Genomic DNA, 25,911 nt, shown 5'->3' on the forward strand with positions numbered 1-25,911 from the left:
TATGGAGGCACGTCACAGCTTTGACCGTGCCTGCCGCCATCACCACATATTGGCACGCCATAGTCGTCGTGGGTTCTACGAGCCCCCCTTTCCAGTGCTTCTGTATGGCAGCCACCACTGCCGCGTGCAGGAGGAACCCCCCGTCGGGCAGCCCGAACTGGTCCCGGAGCGCCTCGAACGGTGCCAAAGCCCCATCTATGTACAAGTCGCCTACCACCTGTAGTCCCGCCTCCTCCCAATCCAGCAACGGGGACCAATCTCCCCCGTGCGGCAAGGCCGTCAGCATGCCGATCGGGATCTCCGGCGCATAAGGCCGCGAAGCCCTCGCTCTCCGAAGGCTCCTCTGCCAGCACAGCCGGAGCGTCCTTTCCTCCATTGTGAGGGCCCGCAACTCAAGCCTCTGCTGCATGACAATATAGGACAGCACGTGGCGTCGTATCCCTCGGTCCCGGTCCTCCTCTGGACCCCGGAACACCCTAGCCACGTTCTGTGTAAGAACCTGCAGCTGCGCCGCTAGATAATACAGCTCGAAGTCAGGCACAGCCATGCCCCCTTCAACCTTAGGGCGGAGGAGCGTGCTCAGGGCCACTCTACGGCGGCCGTGCCCCCATAAGAAGCCAATAATCATCGATCTCAGGTCTCTGAAGACCCCTTGGGGAATCCAGACAGGCAGCGTTCGGAAATAATAGAGGAAGCGGGGGAGCGCCACCATCTTTAAAAGCGCAATCCTACCCAGAACCGTCAGCGGGAGGGTCGACCAGAAAGACAAGCTGCCCCTTAGTGCCCGGACACAGCGACCAATGTTGCCCTCCAAGAGATCTGCAGTCGCGTGGTAGATGCGAACACCCAGATAGGTGAAACAAGATGGCTCCCACACCACGCCCAAGTCGCCACCAGGAACGGGCGAGCCCGCCCGCAGCGGGAACACACAAGTCTTCGCCCAATTGACCTTAAGGCCCGACAGCCGGCCGAACTCCGACAACAGCTCCATCGCACCGGCCAATGCCCGTGAGGTGTCAGCCAGGTACAGGAGCAAGTCATCCGCATACAGCGATATATAATGCCACTGCCCGCCTCTCGCTATCCCCGCATACCTGACACCCGACCTCGCATGGACCGCCAAAGGTTCCATCGCCAGAGCAAACAACAGGGGGGACAGAGAGCATCCTTGCCGCGTGCCCCTGCCTACCGGGTACGCCGCAGACACCAGGCCGCCCAAACGCACCCTCGCCGCCGCCGAAGCATACAAAACCCTTGTCCACCTGCGGAACCCCTCGCCCATGCCAAACCTCTCCAAAACTCCATCCAGGAACGGCCATTCCAAGCTATCAAAGGCTTTCTCGATGTCCACGGATAGGACCGCCGGGGCTCCCTCCTCGTCCAAGATGGCGTCCATTATCCCCACCAGGCGGCGAATATTCAGCGCCGTGCTCCACGTGGGTATGAACCCGGCCTGGTCCCTATGTACCAGGCCCGTCATATATGGGGCCAGCCTGGTGGCCAGTATTCGGCTCAGAATCTTATAATCCACCGTCAGCATGGACAGCGGGCGGTAAGACCTCACATCCGCAGCATCCCGGCCAGGCTTCAGGAGCGGCACAATCAAGGCCTCCCGCATGGACCCAGGCAATACCCCAGCCTCAAAGGCTTCAGCGTACACCGCCAGCAGCCTGGGCGCCAAACTGTCCGCATACCGCGCCCGAGGAGGCTGGGGGTGCTCGGCACCTGGCGGGGGAGAGCCATCGACACTTCGTACTCCCATTGACCTGCCAAGTGGGCCGTTCACCTCCTGGGTGGAGGGTGGTGCCGGTATGTCGGGGCCTGGCCAGGCCCAGGGTTGGGGTCGGGCTGAGGCCGCACGGCCGCGTGGTGCCGTGTCCAAGATGGCGGCTGGGCCGGGCAATGGTGCTGACGGTGGCCCGGGCCCTGTCCTGCGGGGAGGGAGCGAGCCCTTCATGTGGCCTGTCCAACACGGGCCATATGCTTAATGGCCGCCCGCATTTCTGAGAGCGTGATCGGGCCGCCCAGTTCCTTCGCGTCCTCCTCATCTAGGACCGGAAGCTGCCTCGCCCCCAAGTATTCCGCAATGTCCTGGACCCCCACTCCCAGCTGGCCCCGATACAGTTCCTCATAGTACCCCCTAAAACATTCCAATACCGCTGCTTGGGTGTATACCATCTCTCCCTGCGCAGTACGAATGCCGAGGATCGGGGAGCCCCTAAGTTCCGGATTAGCCAGTCTGGCCAAGAGGGTACCCACCTTGTCCCTTTCCGCATGCGCCCTGATGATACATTGCCTGTGATCATAGCATCGTAAACGTTCCGTCTCGGTGGCGACCACTTCTTTCGCTTCTAAGAGCTGGGCCTGTAAGTCCAGCCTAGCTGGCCTGCGGCGCTCCAAATCCCTCAACCTTTCTTCCGCTTTCATGAGGTCAGTCAACACAGCCGTGCGAGCATTCGAAAACCTACCCAAACACACTCCTCTCACCACCACTTTCATCGCATCCCATTCAGTGGACCTACTCGTGGCCGTGCCCTCATTCACTCCGAAATAGCTATCAATGCCTTGTCGAACCGCATCAGTGAACACAGGATCTTCAAGCGTTTCCGGCCGAAGCCGCCACGTTGCAATCACTGAGCGCTCTCTCTGCCACTGAATGTGCACTAATAGGGGGTTATGATCTGAGGTCGTCCTAGCCAAGTACTCCGCATGGGAGATCAGCGGGGCTAGGGATCCACTGCAGAGCACCGAATCAATCCTGACATGCAGGTCATGAAGAGCAGAGTAAAAGGAATAATCCCTGGTTTCCCTGTGCCGCTCCCTCCAGACATCCAGCAACCCCCATCTATCCTGCCAGTCCTTCCTGTGCGCGGCTAACCTGCGCACCGGGGAGTCCACCAGGGGGGGATGGGACCTATCCAGAGCCACATCCGTGATCGAGTTAAAGTCCCCCCCTAGCACTATTGGGGCCGCCAGGAAAGAGGCCAAAGACCCCGAGAGGCTATCAAAATATCGAGCTTGATCAGTGTTCGGCGCATACACACAGCAGAAAACCACATCCCGTCCATATAACCTCCCCTCCACCGCCACAAACCTGCCTTCCGGATCCACAACTTGATTCAGTAATTGAAAGGGTATCCCCGCCCTCACCCAGATCAGCACCCCCCTGGCATACGCTGAGTAAGTGGTGCCAAACACCTGGCCCCTCCATCGTTTCTGCAAGGCAGTACACTCTTTCTTAGTGAGATGAGTCTCCTGGAGCATGGCAATCTGAACCCCCCTGCGTACTAAATATGCATGGACCTTATGACGTTTCACCATAGTTCGCAGCCCCCGGACATTCCACGTCAGGCATTTCAGATTAGGTAACGTCCCCATTCCAACTTCGTACAGTCCAAATCAAATAACGAAAGTTCACAGCCCCCCCAATGCAGTTGCCCCCCCCGAACACCCCCAAAACAGAAAAACTCCCCAAACCCCACTCCCCAGGACAGAGCACACAAACCCAATGTCCGCCCCCATCCAAACCTTGAACCAACTTCACACACTCTTACCCTGTGGTCTCCACCACAGTCGGCCTTAAGGGCCCAAGGGGGGTGAGTCGCCGCCGACCCCAGCAAGCGGAGCCCGCACCCCGCGCCTCCATCCCTCCCGAAGCACACAGCCTCCCCTCCCGGCATCCCGTCCTCCAACAGCAGGATACCACCCTACCATGAAGTCTCGAACTAGCCCAGTCCAATCTCAGCCGCAAAAGATACCATCTGAAGTCTGTGGGGTCACCGTCGGCCCCTTCGAGCTTTCCGCCTCCGAGAGTTCCTCGCCCGTCTTGCTGCCTTCCCCTCCCGAGTCCGTTTCTGCCCGTTCACTGTTCTGTTGCGACCCTGTAATGGCCGCCGTCGCTGCGAGTGCATCCCTCTTCTCCGCCGCCATTTGAGCCTCCCGTTTCTCCCGCTGGCGCCTGTTGCGGGATCTGATGCGTTGCGATTGCCTCACCCGGGGCCGCTTGGGTTCATCTCGTCTGCTTTTATGCGATCTGTCCGTCCCCGCTCTATACGACTCCAGCCAATGCCAAACCTCGTCCGGAGTCTGAAAAAAGTGCGTAGCCCCATCCATGATGATCCGCAACTTAGCCGGGCAGAGCAAGGAATACTGAACGCCTTCCTCCCTGAGTTCTTTCTTCACCGCCAAGAATGATGCCCGGTTTTTCTGGACCGCTTGGGTGTAGTCCGGGAAGATCGTAACCCTACTGTTCTCCACCTCATAAGGGCCCGACATCCTGGCCCGCTGAATGAGGAGATCTCGGTCCTTGTAATGGAGGAGCCTCACCACCATCGGTCGGGGGGGGCGGCTAATCCCCGGCGGGCGAGCAGGCACACGGTGGGCCCGCTCCAGCGTGAAAAAAGGAGTGAGCCCCTCCGGCGCCACCACAGTGCGGAACCAGGTCTCCATATAGGCCACCGCATCCTCCCCCTCAATTCGTTCCGGAAGGCCGACGACCCGCACGTTGTTCCGCCTATTGCGGCCTTCGGCATCCTCCGCCCTCCGCTCCAGCGAGTCCAGCCGGGCCAACATGTCCGCAATCCTATGCTCCGCGGCCACCACCGATGGTTTCAGGTCCAGCAACAGTTGGTCATGGTCCTTAACTCTGTCCGCTAGCTTCGCATGATCCGCGCGGAGCAGCCCTAGGCCCGTGGCCACTTGGGCGATGTCTTGGTGCAACGCGTCCTTAGTCGAGGCGATCGCATCAAGTATGGCATGCAATCGCCGGTTCAGCCGCTGTTCTCGGTCAAGCTCCGGGGAGGGACCCTCGCCCAGCCGAGCCGATGTCGCCGAGCCCTCCTCAGTGCATCTCACGGCCATCGGCCCTCCAGTCGCCGCCATTCCAGGGTGCTGCGTCACAGGTCCCGGAGCCCGCTGTCGTCAGCGCCCGTAGGCTAGTGCCGGTCGTCGGGCACCGGGCAGAGCAATGTCTTCACTGAAACTCACAGGAGCAACGACCAGCTAGGTACACTCCGCTCCGCCGCCCCCCTCGGGAGCCTGAGGGGGAAAGGATGAGTCTCCGGGCGGCAGCCAGCCAGGGTCCCCAAGCTCCTGGCGAGTCAGGGCAGCGTCACTCGGCCCCAAGGCACAGCACTGCCGACCCCAGTGCCTCGATCAGCTGAATGCAGGATCTCCTGCCAGTAGCCCTTGCCAGTCGGCGCCAACTCGGCTCAGAGCTGAAGTTCGGGGGCCGCCGAACTCCACGCCGCCATTTTCTTCGCACCCTCGGCAACACCTCAGCCGCTTCTTCGACTCGGTCTCCTCGGGGCCTGCAGTCCCCCAGCGGCTCACCAATAGTGTCCAGCTGTCCCCTCACACTTCAGAGGGCAGGAGCGTCGTCTCCGGGCCGCCTAGGGTTCCGAAAACAGGAGAATTAACGGGATTCTGCGCGGAGCTACGAGCTCACGCCGCCATCCCGATCGGCGTCCAAGCCACGCCCCTCTAGGTGCTGCCTCTTAAGCTGGGTGAGGTGTCCTAGACTAGCCCCCTGATCTGGCCCAGCGGTAGGGAACCCCAGGGTCCATCTGGAGTGACTGAGGAAAACTCATCCAGCCTCTAACTCACCCCCCCCTTCAACTTTAAGAAACCAACATCTAAGGGCGCAGAACCATCCAAGCGCCAAGAAGACTACTTGCTTTGACCAGAGACTGCTGGGGGATCGACCAGGTACTGGACTGTGCTGCCCTGCCTGCCTCCCCCTGACTGACTTGCTCTGCTTTCCCTCCTGCCTGCCTTGCTGGCTGCATAACTGGAAAAGCGCTATAAGCGGTCCCCTCCTAAAGCGCTGTGTCAGAGACTGCCTGCCTGTCAAAACCTGCTGTAAAGGTACCCCTCAAGCGCTTGACTGCCCTCACGCTGAAGCCCCCTGTGAGTGCTGACTGAAACTGCCCCCTAGCGCTTTGAGAACTGAGCGCGCTGGGCCGGGGTGACTCACCGCTGCGGCCCGGAGCCGTTTACGCCCTCCGGTAGCGCCTAGAAATTCCCTCTGGTGGCCGCGGCGCTAGCGCCAGCATTGCGTCCTCGTAGGCGGCCCCCGTGTGCCAGGAGAGGGCCGCCAGAATCCTCCACGGGCCGCGCTGGGCCGAGGTCACCATGCCTCTCTGTGCCCCGGTGCCCCCGCGGGCCCTGCGCCGTCATCGAGCCTCCTCGGCGGCCCCCGTATGCCAGGAGTGGGCCGCCGCACCGATTACACCAGGCCGCACTAGGCCTGAAGCCTCCCCCTGCCTGCAGCACGTGACGGGGGACTCCGGCCTCGTCATCGGCCACGCCCCCCGCCAGAGCCGCGGCGCCATTGGCCGCCCAGACCGGGCCATCTACAGCGAGGCCCGGCACCCGGGGAAGCGCCGACTCATCGCGGAGGTGCTGTGGAGCCCTGGAGCCCCCCTCCGGTCGGCCGCCCCGAGCGCCGGTGCCCCACAGCTGCCTGCTTTCACCGTGCCGGGCGGAGTGAGGCCACGGGAGGGCCGAAGCCCCTCTCGCTTACCCCAGAATCTCCACAAGGGCCCTGATCAGGCCGAAGACACAAGGTAACCCCCGGGGAGGAGGGCGGAAGGCCGGGTAAGGCCCCGAGGTCGCCCCTCCCCTGGGGAGAACTGTGACTGGGCCCTGTTGGCCCCCTAATGTGCCTCGAGTGTCTAGGAGGCCTGGGGACAGACTCTGTCCGTACTTCAATGTTCTGCCTAACTGTCAGTTTTAGGCCTGAAGCCTGTCAATTGAACTGTGGGTTTATACTTGGCAATCAGATAATCCACTTCAGTGACTGTTGGTGTTTAGTGGCCGCCTTAGGTGGCCTGCATTGTTCATGCCTGCTAATGGAATGGTGATCTTGTTCACTGTACTGAATTTCTTGCAGGGGCGGGCTTCTACAGTTCCTGATGGGGCCGAACTCTGATACTTATTGATTCATTCCAGTATTATTTTGATGACCTGAGTTCTGGTATTGAACTGTTGATATTTACAAGGGGTAATGTTTATAACTGCTTCTTGAAATGGTCGGCCCTGGTTTATGAAAGTACCCTTTTAGCCTGCTGAATAGTATAACGCGACAGGCTGGGTTATTTGGAGTTTTTCTGCTGTACTGAAAGTACTTAATGAAATGTTTTGCCATTTTACAGGAAATGCATTTTGAAAGGCGTTCATGAAATGTTTTAATGAGGTACTTTAATGAAATGCTAATAATTTGCTAATGCATTAATTGCTTTGATCTAAAGCCTACATAAAAGATCTTGATTTTCAAACACAACTACTGGTGTGGTCTCCATTATTGCGCCCACTTCGTGTCTCAGTGGATGCGTGTGTTGAGTGGCTGCTTTACACGTAAGCCCCTGGCTGCCTTCCTGCTCGAGCCAAGCTACCCCCCGGAGAACTGGTGGTCCCAGTTCTTACACAGTACCACCACAAATCCCTTTGGCATCTGCAGAGCGGTACTCTGGGGATCCCGGTAAAACACAGATTTTCTTAACCTAGATTGAATTACATTTTACATGTAGACCTTCTTCATTTCCCGGTGCTCAATCACGAGTAGTGTTCCTGATTTCATATCTAGCTGGGGGCGCTGCTGATTGGGCTGTACCTCTATTTCGTGGTGACAACTCAATTTTGTGTAATTGGAAGTCTTTTGTAAAGGAATTTGAAAAGGTATTTGCTAGGGCTACTTCAGCGGACAAAGAATTATTGGAATTAAAGCAGGGTAATCGTGAATTAGTTACCTACTTAACACTTTTGAACCATATAGTGGCTGAAACGGAATTGCCTGAAGAAAAAAGGGCAGCCATTTATTATCAAGGCCTTAAAGATGAGCTGAAGGACATTCTAGCTCAAATCGATCCACAACCCCAAGATTGTACAGACTTAATGAATCTGACCCTTCATATAGACCATCGTATGATGAAAAGGAAAGGAGATCGTTGTCGTCCTGACCGGGGAATTCCACAGTTTGAACGTCCTAGAATTTTCCATAACACTAACACACAAAAAACTCAAAGCGAACCTATGGAAATAGGTACTGTACGATCTTACCTATCTAAAGAAGAGAAAGAAGCACGACATAAAAATGAACAATGCTTGTATTGTGGCAAAAAAGGATATTTTGTTAAAGATTGTCTCATCAAACTAAAACCCCGAAGCCCACAAACAAAAACATTCAATACTATAGACTTCAAACTGGAAAACAAGTTAACTCAAAAGATGAAGAGGGGACTTTTTCGAGTGGTTGGCAAATCCCTTCAATAAGTTCAACCTTCCATGAACATGAAACACATTTAACCTTAAAAATGGCATTATTAGTGTCCTTAGAACTTACACATACCATTACTGTGCTCAGAGACTCAGGAGCCACTGGCAACTTTGTAGACGATGCTTTAGCACAAACTTTGGATTTACCTCATCAAAAAAAGAAAAGACCAGAACTTGTGCAAACAGTGGATGGGAGAGTTTGTCTTCCGGTCCAATGACCATGCAAACCAAGTGTTTTTACAATTTGACATTAGGGACAAAAGCCATACAGAACTCTTTCAGTTCAATCTCATTAGTGCCCCACAATATGGTTTTATACTTGGGATGTCTTGGCTTAAATTGCACAACCCTATTATAGACTGGGTGTCAAAACCTATCGTCAGTATGTCTCACTATTGTGAACTACACTGCTTTCAAAAACAAATAGAATTTAGTCAACATTCAGTGGCAACCGCAGCAGAAATGGACGTCTAACTACCAGCACAATATCAATCATTTGGCGATGTCTTTAACTAAAAACAGCCAAATACTCTTCCTCCACATCGCCCTTATTACTGCCAAATTTATTTGCTCCCAGGATCTGTAATTCCTAATTGCCGAAAATATGCTCTGTCTGAAAAAGAAAACAATCATTTACGAGACTACTTAGATCACTACCGATCGAATGGGTTTATAACTAAGGCCATCTAATTCCCCTGCAGCTTCCACATTATTTTTTGTGTCTAAAGCCAATGGGGAGTTGACCTTGTGCATTGATTACAGAGCCCTAAATAAAATCACAATCAACAACAAATACCCACTTCCTATAATCCCGGTATTATTAGATGAAGTTAAAGCTGCCTGTATCTAAACCAAAAATGGATCTTAAGGGGGCATATCACCTGGTCACAATGTGTGCTGGTGATCAATGGAAATCTGCTTTTAAAACCAGGTACGGTCTTTTTGAATATATGATTATGCCATTTGGACTTTGCAACGCTCCAGCAGCTTTTCAATTTTTTCTCAATGACATCTTGCGAGAATTCCTGGACAAATTTGTTATCGTCTACATTGATGATATTTTGATTTATTGTGAATCAGAAAGTATGCACAAAAAACATGTTACAACAATACTAACTATCCTTCAAAATCATGGACTTTACTGTAAATTAAGTAAGTGTGATTTTCATGTCACAAAAGTCGAAATTCTTGGACTGTGTGGCCTCCGCCACAAGTACAGAGGCCCTTTGTGAATCAGGGCCTTGGCCATATTTGTGTTAAATTTGAGGTGTATCCAAGGCTGTGTTTTGCCCAGAGTAAAGAGACATCATCCTGAGAATAAACCTTCAGATATACCTGGATGTCTTCAGCCTACAGAGAGTACAATATACTTGTATTAATTATAAAATTACTCAGTCTTTTGGATAGATATTCAACAGCGATGGGATAATGTGGAATGCCTCGAGAAACAGAAACAGTTTGGAAATGAGGTGCCAACTTCAGACATGATTGGATGGCTAGGTTGGGTTTGAACCAATTCCAAAGTTGTACCCAACATAGAGAAGGTTTCCAAGCTGGAAGTTCCTTATAAAAACGGGAGTGAAAGATCACCCATGCATTATTATTTTCCATCGTTAATTGCATCGGGTGGATTCGGAAAGCAGGTAGAAAGTTCTTTTACAATCAATGTACACAGGACAATGGACACAGAGTCATATTCCTGGATGATATCAGATGCAAACAAGCAGGACCTGAGCAAGCGGTACTAGCACACACATAGCCTTTGACAGATTATGTCACTTCGGAGTTTATGTCACATAAATCAACAGTCACACACTTTCCCTGGGTGTGTTACACCACAGACATGAAGCAAGATTGTGGTCTTATAATCTTAAAAACATAATTTTTACTGACTCACTGATACTTCTCAGAAAAAAGGGAATGTTTACTGCTATGGAAACAAAGAAAGGGGGTGGGCTAAAGTTGTGCATCAGACATGTTCCTGTTCCACTTATGCTTGTGAACACCCCATATGTTCTACTGTGGTACGTTATGGGCATTCCTTAATCGCAGTATTCACCATTGCCCTGCCTCTTGGGGGTACATGAGGAGAAGAAACCCACTCCCACTTTGAGAAGGTGAACTTAATAAAAACCTATTTTAGCACTATCCAAAGCTAGGTGGTCAGCTTGATGTTCTATAAACAGAGGCCAAGAACTCCACAGATGGGCAGCTTGCACCGAGAATGCTCAACACCGACAAACTCCTGACCCACGCATACAAGGCCCTACACAACTGCGGACTCCTACTTCAACCACCGCCTGAACTTCCATCAGCGTCACTGACACCTCTGCTCCATGTCCCTTTCTCTAACCCTCACGCCCCTTATCGGATGTAGCAGATGCAGAGGTCGCTCCTTCTCCTAACTAGCAGTGAAGACATAGAACGAGCTGCCCTTTCATCTACGGACCTCCCCGTCTCTTTCAGAGTTCTGAACGTCCCTGAAGACCTGGCTATTCAGCTAATCAACTGGACCCTGTCAGTGCCTCGATAGCCTCAAGGGTGACAAGAAGTGCTCTGCAAATCTACTGATTGCTTGATTGAAGCAGGTGTAAAGAGCTCAGATATGGCTCCAGTTTTTAAAATACAATTTCCGTCTTGTCAAAATAAGGGATGTAGAGCTCAAATGATGACACAGAGGACTTAAACCTATGTTTCTATGTCACTGGGAGCAATGACGAGAGCACAGGGCTCCCCTAGGAGGGGTCCTGGACTATACAAGCAGTATGTTAGTATTTGGAGCACTCCACATGCTGGTAACATCATCCATGCAAGCCAGAGTAAGGAAAGACACAGAGGAACTTGTACTCATTGCAGGGGTTTCAGAATCATTTCTTCGAGGATACACACAAGAGAGAACCCAACTTTGCCCAAAGAGTCTTGGTCGGCCATGACAGTTCTTCCTCTGTTCTGATGCCCAGATTCCTCAATCTGCAAACTGTTAAAGGGAGGGCCAGTGTCAGACTAGCCTACAGGTCAATTAGGCAGTGATGATGGGTTAGTCTGAGACGTCACAGTGTTGGCTGTGTTTTTGGATGTTTGTGGGCCTGTTTTATGGTCTGCTGGGCTGGTGTATATTATAACAAACATTGCCTGCTACAAGCTCTAATCCATGCAGTCATCCATACATTGTGAAACACTTATACAGCGTATATTCACAAGATCAAACCTGCCCCAATTTACAAACATGGACCACGTTTTTAGCTATCTAATTCATTAATGGGGGCCACTTTTATTTTGGTGCCCAGCCAGCGGTGTAGCAACGGGGGGAGGTTCGCACCCGCAACACTTTTTGGGGGGTTCAAGAAAGAGGTTTTCTTTCTTTTTAATTTTATTTTCCCCGCCGTCTGTGGCCCTCCCCCCGCCTCTCCGCTCTTACCTGCACTGGCGGCAAACTCAGGGACTTCCCCGGGCACCAAAAGCTCTAGCCCTAGTTTCTGCCCCATTCCAACCCTAGGGAGAGGCCTTACTGATGGGTCTGTAGAGAGGGATTGTTTTACAGCACCTACTGGAAATATGTTACACGCAAACACATGCAGGCGTGCGACTAGAAACGCACATGCATTTGCACAAAGACAGTCAATGGACAAATGGTGCACACGTTTGCACAAACACAGTGAGGCACTCAAATGCACTTGCACATGCACACACACACATGCTTGCATGCACATATACACCACACACATGCTTGCATACACACACACTAGCACACACAAACACAATACACACACATACATGTACTCACCAACAACAGCAAGCATCAGGAAGAGGAATGCCCCAGACAGGTAGGCCTTGTCCTCCTTGGAGTAGTGCCAGAGCTTGCTGAAGGCCGCCCATGCCTTGAGACGCCCCTTCTCCTCAGAAGGGTCTCCTTTTCCATCCTTGAGAGACCGACAGGGCCACAGGAGCCCCCAGATCCAGCCGGCCACCCCTGAGGCGAGCACCATCAACAGAGACAGATACCCCCCGGAGTGCATCTCCACCGGCCCCCGGAGGGCGAGGAGCTTGGCGGTTTCATAGACAGGGGGCGTGAGGGAGGCCACCACTGGCCACAGTGAGATGGTCCTGACACTGAAGCTACCTCCGGCGAGGTCCAACTTTCCATGGAGTCTCCTAACTACACCGAGGAGCAGCAGGAGTTTGAGGAAAGCCAAGAGCCAGATGTAGCTGAGGATCTCAAAGGGGCAGAAGGAGGCGAGTGACTGAGGCACTGAAGAGGACTTCACCAAGGCTGAAGGCCAGGAGGAAGACGAGTCCACCCATGGCGAGGAGCAGCCAATGTCTTCAAAGCACTTGCAGAACAAAGTCCAAGGAACCTGAACGAGAGAAGAAATGTTAGAAAAGGTTTATACTTTATTACAAAACATCCTCAAAGTGAATGAACACTAAGGGCCTGATTTATATCTTGGTGGACGGGTTACTCAGTCACAACTGTCCCCTGAAATACAAATCCCATAGGATATAATGGATCTATATTTCGACGGACGATATATCCGTCACAGTTGTGGTGGAGTAACCCGTCTGACCAATGTCTAAATCAGGCCCAGTCTCATGTAGGACTACAAAAGGGGGTGCAGTCGAGTAGTGGGTGTGCATTTTATCAGAATTAGATGCACCTGCAGTTTCCACCATGCATGGTCGCCAACACTCACACCCTGCTGACTCGGAGGATGCTGCACCCACCCACCCACAAATTCTGTTTGAATCCTCCGAAATTAAATGTTTGCCCTTCATTTACTTATGATAGGTGACAGGCCATCACCCCTTCCACATCCTGTGATCCTCCTGCTTCAACTGGCCAGAGTTCTTCCGAATAAGATGGCACTATCTGGCCGGAGATAGAAATGCCTCCCTGTGACGCCTAAGAGGGAATGCTGTCGCAGTAACTGCTTATCTACGGCGTAGATTGTTTGCTCTCAACAGGAACACCCATCTGGGCCTATAATAGCAGTACCTGCTAGAGAAGGATGTGGGCATGTGGTGGCAATACCTGGCATATGGCCAGAGACCCTTCTGAGTACCCAAGTGGGCACATAATAGCTATAAAGGGTATGCGTGGCCCTGGCCATGTGACCTGTTTAGCTCTTTTTGGCCGGGTCACTGACAGTTCACACGCACACATGTCCAAATTTTAAATGTGTTTACATCTAATATTCAGGGATAGTGACGTGTGTATTCAATATTGGAACACAGCAGCAGCTCACAAACGTTACTGCAAATAATCTCCCATTTCGCATATGTGAGGCTGTGTCTTGATCTAAAAAACTTTTTTATGGGCGTTGAATGAAACATAAACATAACATTTCTCTGCAAAATGTCTATAATAGAATCTCACACATCACCCACATTAAAAATAAATTAAAGGAAACAGCATTTAAAACAGTCAGTTTAAGAATGAATCCAGGTCACCTGGGTAAGACTCTGCAGAACGAGCTGCCTCTATCGGGGCTGGAGGGTGAAAGTTTGGGGCCCTGGGCCAGAGCCCACTTTGCCCAAGCCTTAAAACACCTCTGCATATGATAGTAATGGCTGTTATGTGAGGACTTGAACTGGCAGATGTTCTGCAGCACGGCTTATCTAGGCATTGATATCAACACTTGGCATGTTTAGACCTGGGTGAATGTTGGTAATAGATGGCATAAAATAGGAGTACGGTCCTGTAAGCCACATCGTGTGCCTTAAGGTCTGACGCCACAAACCAGTCAATGGTGCAGGGAGTGTTCTTTGTGTTCACCTCCCAGGGGTCAGTGGAGAGGGAGATGAGACTTCAGACCAAAGGCTTTGGCCGCAGACATGGTACGGTTGCAATCTGATGAGATCTGGCGACGAGCTGCCTGCCCATAGGCTGGATCCTGTGTCTTGATACCCCGAGAAGCAGAAGCCAACATCAGCAGCACCCTGGACAGGAGATGAAGCCAACATCAGCACCACCCTGGACAGGAGATGAAGCCGGCATCAGCACCGCCCGGGACAGGAGATGAAGCCAACATCAGCACCACCCTGGACAGGAGATGAAGCCAGCATCAGCACCGCCCGGGACAGGAGATGAAGCCAGCATCAGCAGCACCCTGGATAGGAGATGCTCTGAATCCAATGTGCAAATCAAGAGGACATTATCGGATCCCTGTCATCCACAATGAACCCACAGTAAAAGTGCCAGAAAAAGACACAACTACAGACAGATGTACTTTGAACTCATGGGCTCCCTCTAAAAGTTGGGGTACAGCTTTAAATCCGAGTGCCCAGTCCCAATCGGCAGGGTTTCCGATTGTAGGAGAGTAGAGTCTGCTTCCTATGGTCACCCCCACTTTTTGCTGTGATTCTCTGGTTTTACGACTTTAATGTGGCTGTGGGCCTGCTAATCAGACCCACATACCAGCTGTTCCCTCTCTAAATTGATACCATGCACTTTAGGTACATACCAGTTTGGTTCCTGGGTCACCCTTGTGAGCCCCTGTATAGTGTACCATAGGTACCCAGGGCATAGGTGCACCCTAGGCCTACCACGGACTGCAGCATGTATTGTGCCACCCCTGGTTTGCCTTCCAAACTGACACCACAGGTCTGTTCCCACAGCCTGGGTAAGGTGGTTTAATCACCCCATACTTAGATATAGTATACCTATATCTACCTTTATATATAGACACATATACACCTATAAGCCACTCCTATGGTAGGCCTCGACAATCCTGGAGGCAGAGTGCTTGGTTTTATGTGAGAGGGTGCTCTGGCATGAGCTGAGCCCCTCTGCAGCTTTCGGAACCATCTCCTTATAGCTGTTCTATGATATAGCCATACCATATACTCTTAAGTGCATTATAATCCTCGCAGTTAATGCTAACTTTGGTTTGGCTTTATCAAAACATGTTGTGTAAGGTGTCAAACACTTTGGAATACTACACCCCCCCCCCGCCAATTCTGGCAGGGGGGGTAGCATTCCACCCTTCTTTAGGGAAAAGACATGTAAGTTACTGCTTTACCCGGTTTAAGTTGAACAGAGCCTCAGCATCACAAAATGGATGCTGCTGCCACAGACACGAGTCTGACCTCCTGTTGCTGGGGAACTCCAGCAAGGGCAGCCTAGACAATAGGTTTCCTGTCCAGGGAGGTGCCAGCACCTCCACAAACAGGGGTTTTGTGTATTGGGGCAGGGAGGGCTGCATTCAGTGAATGCATCTAGACACTGCCTGGGGCACACAAGGTGCTTCATGCATAGCCCGGTTCAAACCACTTGCTGGGCACTCCAGCCCCAGCTCTGGCACGAAACTGGACAAAGGGAAAGGGGTGTAACCACCCCCTTCTCAGGTCCACCCATAGGAGGGACCTAGTCAGGTTATCCAGCCCCCTTTCTTAGTATAAGGATAGGAGCTGTGTCCCCAGAACTTAAGATTATCCTGGACGAATCTTTGTAAGACATATCTTGGACCTTCGACATTCTATTCTGACTGGAAGACGTAAGACATCTCCCTTGTGGTCAAGGAGTGACCAACCTGTGCAAACAGGCACCAACAGCAACTTTGCCAGTCTGCAGTTTCAAGGCTCCCGTCGGAACCCGAAGACTCTGGGACTCAAGAACTGGACTTCCAGACTTCTCTGACCCCGATCCACATCCACAGCAAAGCTGAGACTGGTGGCAGACACGAGAGACGTGGAACCGGACATCTTGGATATCCTGCATTTTGCCACCTGCACTCCTTTCCTGAAGCCTCAGTAAGTTGTGCATTGGGGTACGAGAAGCCTCAGCCCCGAGCACCATTTGTACCGAAGCCCAGGCCCCCACACTCTGCGAGTGTCCCGTGGGTCCCGCCTTTGCATTTGAGCTTGACGAGTCTTCCCGGTTCCTTGCCCGTTGGCTAGTGAGACCCCTGAAGACGCCATCTTGAATTTAACTTGCTATCCTGGTTGCTCCAGGCTTGCTCCAGCTTCCCTGAAAAGGAGAAGCGCCACAGACCTTGCTGGTCTGCAACAGAGCCAATCTCGACGTCCTGCATGGGTTGCGGTTGCCAAGGCTTGTTGGGTCCAATCCAGATACCGGCACCGTAGTCATCTAGATCCATCGTGGAACAGCTCAAATCCAGCTCCTGCTCATCATCGATGCCTCCTGGACCTCGTGGCTGAAGAGACAATCTCACCTTCTTCACCTTAAAGCACCCAACATCGCCTGGTTCCTTCCTGGTCACTGGCTAGTGGCCCAGACTCTGTCCCCTCTGCTTTCAGGTTCTTCAGATCTTCGATCCGCCCTTGGATCCACCCGGACACTTTTCCTCTGGTCGCCTGCAGCACTTCTTTGCAGCTCTCCATAGAAAAGGACGACGAAACCCGACACGAAAAGACACCTATGCACCCGGCCTCCCTGGGCGAGGTAACTCGAGTACTCCAGTGCTTCCGTGGGTCTTGACTCTGGAAGTGTCCTAGTTTAAAAGGGTTCCATCCTAGTCCATCCGGAAGTGTCCTTAAATTGTAACTTTGTATCTTTTACGAACTCCATAGAAAGTCAATGGGAACCCGCGCCTGTGTTTAGACACTGCACGCGGCTCCCGTGGATCTCCTACTTCCTAACCTTTGGTTGTTTAGTGTAGCCCCAGCGATTCTACAGGCCGTAGGCCTGCTTTCTAACTCTCACGTGGTACTTATACCACTTTCTTAGTATATGGTTTGTGAGGCCCCTAGGGCATAACGTATACTGTGCAACTTATCGTATATTAACTGTGTGACTTGTATAGTATTTTTACCTCTGACGTCATAAAGAGTGCAGAGAGGTTATGTTTAGGTTAAATACATATATATTTTATATATACCTTGTGGTGTCCTTTCATTTGATATTCAATGGATTATATATGGTAAAACAACTTGCTTAACTCGCCTACTGAAATCTTAGCCTGAAGACTGCTGGTTCATGCTACCACTAGGATAGCTTTCTATAAGGTTGACTTTACAACCACCATCAATAAGGGTCGATTAGACTGGTGCAAGGTGCCCACTAGAACCAGTGGACATCATATGCCAGGTTAACTTCTCACACCGATTACAAGTCGGCTCTATAGGCTCATTCAGGAATCACCTGAAGTTCTTGTTTTGAGAAAGGTTAAGCCCAGAGACAGGACATTGGGGCTGCCTCCCCTGAAGGAACTGAACATGTACTCCAGCAATGAAGACATCACAGTGTGAAGAAGAGGAGACAGACTGCATGGTGTGTAGAGATCCAGCCAAGATCCGTGGGACCTCCACGCTACGAAGAACTGTAACGAGCAGAGACTTGTAACTGTCCCGTCTGCAGGAGTGTGGAATTTAATAAAATGTCTACTTGTCCATGGGGCATGTTGCTTCATAAATGTATTTGTCCTGTAACAAATCCACTTGTCCCTTTTGCACCATGTATTGTGATGACAAATTATGGCAGCAATCTTATTATAGAAGAGCTCTGATAATAGCCTCTCTGCTTATGCAAGAGCTCATACCATAGTAGAGTTTGAATACTTGCAATCCCCTTATTTTGTTTTGGCACCTTTCAGCAGACCTACATACTGGGGCTACAGGTAGCGGTAAGAAATAGTTCCAGGGTTTGAAAGCCCATTTGAGTATGCCGAAACCTACTAACTTGCATGTCATAAGAGTTTTCATCAGCTCATCTCTAAAATGTTCCCATTCAGAGAAAGGTTGGAAATTTATTCCTGACAACAGCAAAAGTAGAACTTCGTCCAGTGTTGGGAAAAAAGTGGTTGGAAGGAAAGTGAACTTGTTACAGCACAACAGATTTTTGCAAGAGCAAATCTACATATGAATATTTACTCGTGCTAAAATGCAGTTCATAAATATTTTCTAGGAGTATGATTTCCGGACCTACTTCTGTAAATTCTTGTGAATTCATGAAAGCCATACATCTGCACTAATGCAAGGACATTTACCAAGGGTGCACTTCTGTGACTTTCTTTAAGAATTAGGTTCCAAATTAGGTCTGGAGTTAACCAAGACCTTTTAGTTTTTATTAAAATTCTATTTCTCCCTCTCTTTCCATTGACTGGCATCACTGTCAGTGACAGCCTTCTGCTCTTTCACAAGGATCATATCGGCACCCAAAGTAGTTTTGTTCAGTGGCAGGAACATCTGAGTCAATGTGTGGTTTTTGAAACCAAAAATATTTTAGCTTTTGCCAATTTGTTATAAGGATGAGGGCCCAGCAGATCCCACAACAATAACGTTTTACAAAAACCGTGTCAAAACAAGACACGCATTGACAAAACCGAAAGGCTGACCACCAATGTTATACCTATTGGCTTTGCCAATGCTTGTTTATTTTCATGTTTACAATAATTTTGTTGAAACCAATTACACAGATTTTCCATTATGAATATTTTTGGGAAATATTAGCAAGCATGAACACATTTTACTAAATGATGCTGCAAAGAAATGGTACCTAAAATTTCACAGCAGTTTAGCAAAACGTTTTTTCCTCGCTGCATTTGTTTATGAACATTTTATTTTAATAACAAAGATTCATCAATCTTGCATTCAAGCTTTTGCATAAATGTGCATCTAATCAGAGAGCATCCTGGAAGCATTATACATAGACTCATATTGTTCAACTTTGCAAACATGTGTACACATTTTTACACTGGAACCACTGTCAGTGGTGCAGTCCGAACTTACATTTCCTTAGAGCGCTTGCCCTAATAATCAAGGCTTTGCATTAATGAATCATAAACATATGAACACGTACATTATCTTAACTGCAGACGGTGCCCTTCCCTGGTCCATAACGTGGCACTGTAATCTGGTAGGCAAAGGGCTGGGCTACGTGTCCCAAGGAAACAATAAACATGAAAACTTGCCCTGGGCACCTGGCGTCTTACCCACTGCTCTGACACTCCAGATCCAGGGCCAAGCTGACATGAACCGACCCTCGCTGTCTCTCTAATGCTGCATCCCATCAACTCCATGTCTGACGCCAACACTCTTCGAAACAAATCCAACAACTTTTGGGAAGGTGTTACGAATGCCTACACCTTAATTAGATTACGTATTTGGAAGCCAAAGCCTTCCCCTCCCTGCGACCCTAAAGACCTTGGTGACAATAAACGACTGATCGCGGACAGGATAGAATACAGAAGAAAAACAGAAGTCCAGAGGATCTCTTGATACTGAAGTCCCTTCTCTCAACATGCAATCAGCACACTACACCAGGCAAAGCAAAGTACAATACAAACACCATCAGTGAAGCCACCAACAGAAGCAGAACACTGTCCAAGACAACCAAGCATTGCATCAACTTCCGGCCAGACCCACCTACTCCTCGCTCCACTGAAAAGTGCAAAGGCATCGACCTCTTCTTCATGAACGAAATACAGAAGATGCAACAGCACATTAACAACTCAAAGCCTGCTCCAACTCTCACAGCGACCCCCTCCAGTAGAATCTGCAGCGATCATGCTTCAAACCCTAGCTCTCAAAGGTCTCACACTCCAATCCTTCAAAGCCACTTCTAATGAAGATAATGTTTTACCATCCCTCTTTCGTCGAAGCTCTCGCTGGGGATGCTCTCTGCCCCTACTCACGACTGTCAACGCCTCCCTCACTGAAGTAAACTTTCCAGAAACTCTCAAGACAGGCCAGACCCTCCACCTCCTTAGGAACCCAACACTAGACCCTGGTGCCCTTGCCAACTCCAAACCCATCACTCACCTGCCATTCATCGGCAAGATTGAAAAAGCAGTCAACGTTCGTCTCTAAGATCACATCAATCACAACTCCCACTCTGGCTTCAGTTCACACTGCACCACAGAGACCACCACCATACACACAGTAGACAATGCCCGCTTGACCACTGATGAAGACGTCCCCTGCCACCTATTATTGCTGGACCTCTCAGCTGACATAGTCGATCACCGTACCCTCAAATGCACCTTTGAGTTCAGAATGGTTTCACCGAACATGCTCAATGATTCTCCTAACTTTCCGACCGACACCAGTTTGTTCACATGGATACCTTCATGTCACCAAAGATCCCATCACCTTGAGTTCCCCCAGGCTTCTGTACACTCTCTTGTCATCTTCGACCTTTACATATAGCTACTCGGTGCTCTACTCTCTGATAATAGCATCAAGATTCAACAATCTGCTGACGATACACAACCCAACTTGAAAGTCTTTTCTGTTCAGTAGCAGCTCTCTTTTTGCGATTCCAGAAAGCGACTTCAGAACGGCTGTTTATGACCTTGTGCTCTTGCATCTGGGAGGTGGTAACACCCTCTTCCATGGCCTCCTAGACTGCACGCTGGCATCCCTGAGGGCCATCTGACACGTCAGCACGTCTCATCCAGGGCCTGAAGAATATGATCACATCACCTCTATCCCGATGAAACTCCAGTGGCATGCCGGCCGGCACCATCTTCAGGACCAGCGGCATCATTTACAAACCAATCACAGCCAGGCGCACCCCGTTATCTTGTAGACAAGCTCACCATCGCTGGCGGTTCTCGGCACAACCACAGCCAGGACACAGCAGAGTTCAAACTCAGAAGTGTAACAAAGAAAAACAAGACAAAAGGGCTGTTCCATCTATGACTTGGAATGTGGAGCAATAACACTGTATCTATCACAACACAAGGGTCCCAACACTGCTTCAATTAAGGAAAGAATTTAAAGAGCAATATATCACAATCCGTTACCCGTCCAAAACTCAGCTTCTTCTACTATTACCACTAACTTTAAACTTGCCTCTTACTACGTACAGCACTCCCCTGCCTTCTGACTAGAATTGTGCTACAGAAATACCAAACACTACATGAAAACATGCACTCTAGATGGTGACCTCAGGCTGCTTTCCACACACATAGCCCTGCTGTGGTTCGTTCCTGAGAATGTGCATATGATTAAGTCACCGACCGACCCTACCCACGCCACCGGCCACACGCTTGACCCCATCTTCTCCGCTAGCAACCACATCTCCTTCAACAACACCACCGAACTTCACTGGACCGACCACTGCTGCATCCACTTCACCTACAAGAAGGCCACAACGCACCACCGCGCCCAACAGCTGCCCCGTCGCTGCTGGAGCAAAGTCACCGAGGGCTATCTGGCCGCCACCCTTGCCCTGAATTCACCCACCGAATCCACTGACCCAGACGCCGCCGCCCGCAACCTCAGACACAGGTTCGACGACTGCACCAACACCCTTGCCCCACTCAAGAAACCCGCAGACAGCCGCACCAGCAAGAAAGACACCTGGTTCACCGAAGAACTACAGACCTCCAAATGCACCTGCCGGAAACTGGAGAAGAAATGGCTCCATGAACAAACACCGGACAGCCACACTGCCCACAAAGACGCCACTCGCAGACACAACCATTTCATTAGACTCGCCAAGAAATCTTCCTTCAAAACCCGCCTGGACAACAACGCACACGACAGCAAAGAGCTCTTCAGTATCGTGAAGGAACTCTCCAACCCCAGCACCAATGCCAACGACATCCCACTCTCCCAGGAACTGTGCCACTCGCTGGCCACCTCCTTCCACTTCAAGATCGCCGACATCCACAACAGCCTAAACACAACGACCAGCCCGACAACTCCAGTCCCCAACCCACCTGCGACCCCCACCCGCCTCAACAGCCTAACCTCCTGGACCAACGTCAATGACGACGAAACCCGCAAGACAATGAATTCCATCCACTCAGGATCACCGTCTGACCCCTGCCCCCACCACATATTCAACTAAGCTGACGCAGCCATCGCACCCCAACTTCGGAAAGTGATCAACACCTCCTTCGAGACAGCCACATTCCCAGAAAGCTGGAAGCACGCCGAGATCAAAAAACCCAAGGTGGACCCCAAAGACCTCAAGAACTTCAGACCCATCTCCCATCTCCCGTTCCCGGGGAAGGTCATCGAGAAAATCGTCAATACGCATCTGACCCGATACCTCGAAGACAACAACACCCTCGACCCATCCCAGTCCGGATTCCGAAGAAACCACAGCACCAAGACAGCCCTCATCGCCGCCACAGACGACATAAGGGCCCACCTGGACATCGGCGAAACATCTGCCCTCATCCTCTTGGACCTGTCAGCCGCCTTCGACACGGTCTGCCACCGCACACTAAAGACACGCCTCTAAGAAGCCGGAATCCAAGAGAAAGCCCTGGACTGGACCACTTCTTTCCTCTCTGGCAGAACCCAGAGCATCCATCTCCACCCCTTCCGCTCCAAAGCCACCGACATCATTTGCGGCGTACCACAGGGCTCTTCCCTCAGCCCGACGCTGTTCAACATTTACATGGCCCCCCTCGCCCAGGTCGCCCGCCAGCACAATCTCAACATCATCTCCTAAGCCGACGTCACCCAGCTCCCTCACCAGGGACCCACACACTGCCAAAACCAACCTCCACGAAGGAATGAAGGCTGTCGCAGATTGGATGAGGAACAGCCGACTGAAGCTTAACTCGGACAAGACGGAGGTCCTCATCATCGGCTCCACCCCCTCAGCATGGGACGACTCCTGGTGGCCGACCACGCTAGGAACAGCACCGACACCCACCGACCATGCATGCAACCTGGGTTTCATCGTCGACTCCTCCCTCTCCATGTTGAAGCAGTTCAACGCCGTCACCTCCTCCTGCTACAACACCCTCCGCATGCTCCGCAGGAACTACAAGTGGATCCCGACCGAAACAAGAAGAACGGTGACACAGGCCCTCGTCAGCAGCAGACTGGACTACGGCAAGGCACTCTACGCAGGAATCCAGGCCAAACACCTACGACGACTGCAACGCATTCAAAACGCCTCCGCCCGACTGATCGTCAATGTCCCCCGCCGCATCCACATCACCCCCCACCTGAGAGACATACACTGGCTCCCCGTCAACAAGAGGATATCCTTCAAGCTCCTCACCCACGCACACAAAGCACTCCACAACGCTGGACCAGCCTACCTGAACAGCAGACTCAGCTTCTACACCTCCACCCGCCAGCTCCGCCAGACTCTCCCTCGCCGCCATCCCCCGTATCCCACGAACGATGGCCGGCGGAAGATCCTTCCCCTTCCTCGCCGCCAAGACCTGGAACACCCTCCCCCTGCTCCTACGACAGACCCAGGACCACCTCTCCTTCAGGAGACTTCTCAAGACCTGGCTCTTTGAACATTAGCGGCATCCCCCCCCACCCCAGCGCCTTGAGACCCTCACGGGTGAGTAGTGCGCTTTATAAATGCACTGATTGATTGATTGATTGATTGATTGATTGATTGATTGCTGAGTTCCACGGGCCCTGTGTGCAGCATCCGAGGAGGCTGGTAAATCATTTCTTCTTCGATCCTGGAGTCTTGCAGCCTTGGTGGCGCGTGGAGAGGGGTCCGGGGAGCACTGACATTAAAGTTGGGGAAAAAGTGCCTTTGGATTATGGAAAACACCATCAGGGAACACAGAAGCACTGGGACCAGATGCCAGGAAGCAAAGGAAGAGAACAGCGGCATGAGAGCGCAGAGCACGGGCAGCACAGAGAGCAGAGCACAGGGAGCAGAGCAAGGCAGGGGGGCACAGGGAGCAGAGCACGGGGACCAGAGCAGGGCAGGGGGCACAGAGAGCATTGCACAGGGAGCAGAGCACAGGGAGCAGAGCAGGGCTGGGGAGCACAGGGAGCAGAGCACAGGGAGCAGAGCACAGGGAGCAGGGCTGGGGAGCACAGAGAGCAGAGCACAGGGAGCAGAGCAGGGCTGGGGAGCACAGGGAGCAGAGCACAGGGAGCAGAGCACAGGGAGCAGAGCCGGGCTGGGGGGCACAGGGAGAGAGTTCTGGGGACAAATAAACGGGTAAGAAAGGGATCGACCTCAGAAGCCCAGCGGGCAGGGGCAGAAAGATTGGGGGCAGAGCGCACGTGGGGCAGAAGTGGCAAAGGTGAAGGGGCTGGAGCATAAACAAGAGTGGCAGAGAGCACACGTGGGCAGAGGTGCCAGCGGGGAGGGGGGCAGGTGCAAACAGAGTTAGAGGAAAGGGCACCGAACAGAAGGGGTAGACATGATGAAAGACGGGGCAGAGAGAAGATGAGGGTGCAGTGCGTGCGCCAGAAATGTTCCAGTACTTACCCGTGTGCCGAAGCCCTCTGTGCTGTACCCTCAGTGCTGCCCGGGGTATCTACAGCTCGCCGGGTCCTGCCCCGGGGTATCTACAGCTCGCCGGGTCCTGCCCCGGGGTATCTACAGCTCACAGGGTCCTGCCCCGGGGTATCTACAGCTCACCGGGTCCTGCCCCTGGGTCTGTACAACGCCTCGCCCTGGGTCTGTACAGCGCCTCGCCCTGGATCTGTACAGCGCCTCGCCCTGGGTCTGTACAGCGCCTCGCTGCTCACCAGGCTCCTGCCCTGGGTCTGACAGCGCCTCGTATGTACAGCGCCTCTCTCTGGGTCTGTACAGCGCCTCGATGCTCACCAGGCCCCTGCCCTGGGTCTGTACAGCGCCTCGATGCTCACCAGGCTCCTGCCCTGGGTCTGTACAGCGCCTCGCCCTGGGTCTGTACAGCGCCTCGCTGCTCCCCAGCTCCTGTCTCCTCTGCCTTTTGCGGCGTTTGATGACTGAAGGGGAAACCCAGGGCGGGCAGAGCCGGGGAGGAGGAGAGGACAGAGGCGCCTTCACTTTCAGTTTCATTTTCTGTCAGCGCTGGGACCGCAGCCAGGGGGCGTCCGGGGAGGAGGCGCTAGAGAGGGGAGAAAAGACAGTGAGGGGCAGGAGGGAGAAGGAAGGGGGGGGAGAGATCGAGAGGGGCAGGACTCTTTGGAAAGGCGAGAGTGAAAGGGACATGGAGAGGGGAGAGGGAGGGAAGGCGCAAAACAGAGAGGGGGAGAGACAATCCTCCGACTCACACTCTGTAAGAAACACCAGCGGCCTCTGGGCGCTACCGATGAGCCGGGGGTTCGAGGCACAGCCCGCTTCTATGCGCTGCACTGCCCTTCTCCTTGCAGCCCCTATCTGTGACACCCCCTCCCTTCCACTTGTGTTCGTTTATCATTATCACCCCTTCTCTGCCTCTCTCTGACCCCTTCTCCTTCTTTGGAGAAGTGGAGAAATGTGGCTCACTGGTTAGAGCAGGCAGACCCTGAAGCAGAGGTCAGACCCGGGACCAGGGTTCAATTCCCGACGCGGCAGGGTCTTGAGCTCAAATGTCCACGGACTCGATAATTCTCGCTTCGGTGCCTACTCGAATCACGGGTTCACACTCTGCAGCTCTGGGCAACAGCCTGCTTAATCTCCACAACGGCCCCCCCGCGGCGGGATGCCTGGCTTTCACCTTGGGGATGCCCTGTAGGGGCTATCTCACAGGGAAAAGCCAGGACAGGTTCCCAAGGCAAAGCGCTTAGAGACCCCTGGGTTATAAGCGCTATATAAATCCAAAACATACATACATACATTTGTCGCTCCCCCATCTCTGCCTGGTCCTCTCTGTCCCCCATCTATCTGTCTGTCACCCCTTTCTCTGCCTCTCCCTCCCGCTTGTCAGCCCCCTCCCTTCCAGTGCTGTAAGAAGTTTCTTCGCCCCCTCACCCCCCCTGAATGAAGAGATGTTTCAGAGTTTATTAACATGGCTTCTATCCAGGCTGGGGCAAGGAGCG

General features: G+C 52.1%; 1 protein-coding gene across 1 annotated transcript in view; it reads right to left on the reverse strand.

Moving 5' to 3' along the window:
- LOC144754048 (antigen peptide transporter 2-like) overlaps positions 1 to 24,941 on the reverse strand; it is a 136,108-nt gene extending 111,167 nt beyond the window's left edge. The window contains exons 1-2 of the mRNA XM_078641561.1: positions 24,392 to 24,941; positions 12,059 to 12,629 (exon numbers count right to left, since the gene is read on the reverse strand). Coding sequence (XP_078497687.1) covers positions 12,059 to 12,290 — 232 coding nt within the window. The 5' untranslated portion in view covers positions 12,291 to 12,629; positions 24,392 to 24,941. The remainder of the gene's footprint in view (positions 1 to 12,058; positions 12,630 to 24,391) is intronic.
- Between the last annotated feature and the right edge of the window lie 970 nt (positions 24,942 to 25,911).

Source organism: Lissotriton helveticus, chromosome 5_1 (genome assembly GCF_964261635.1).
Source record: "Lissotriton helveticus chromosome 5_1, aLisHel1.1, whole genome shotgun sequence".
NCBI classification, from domain to species: domain Eukaryota; kingdom Metazoa; phylum Chordata; class Amphibia; order Caudata; family Salamandridae; genus Lissotriton; species Lissotriton helveticus.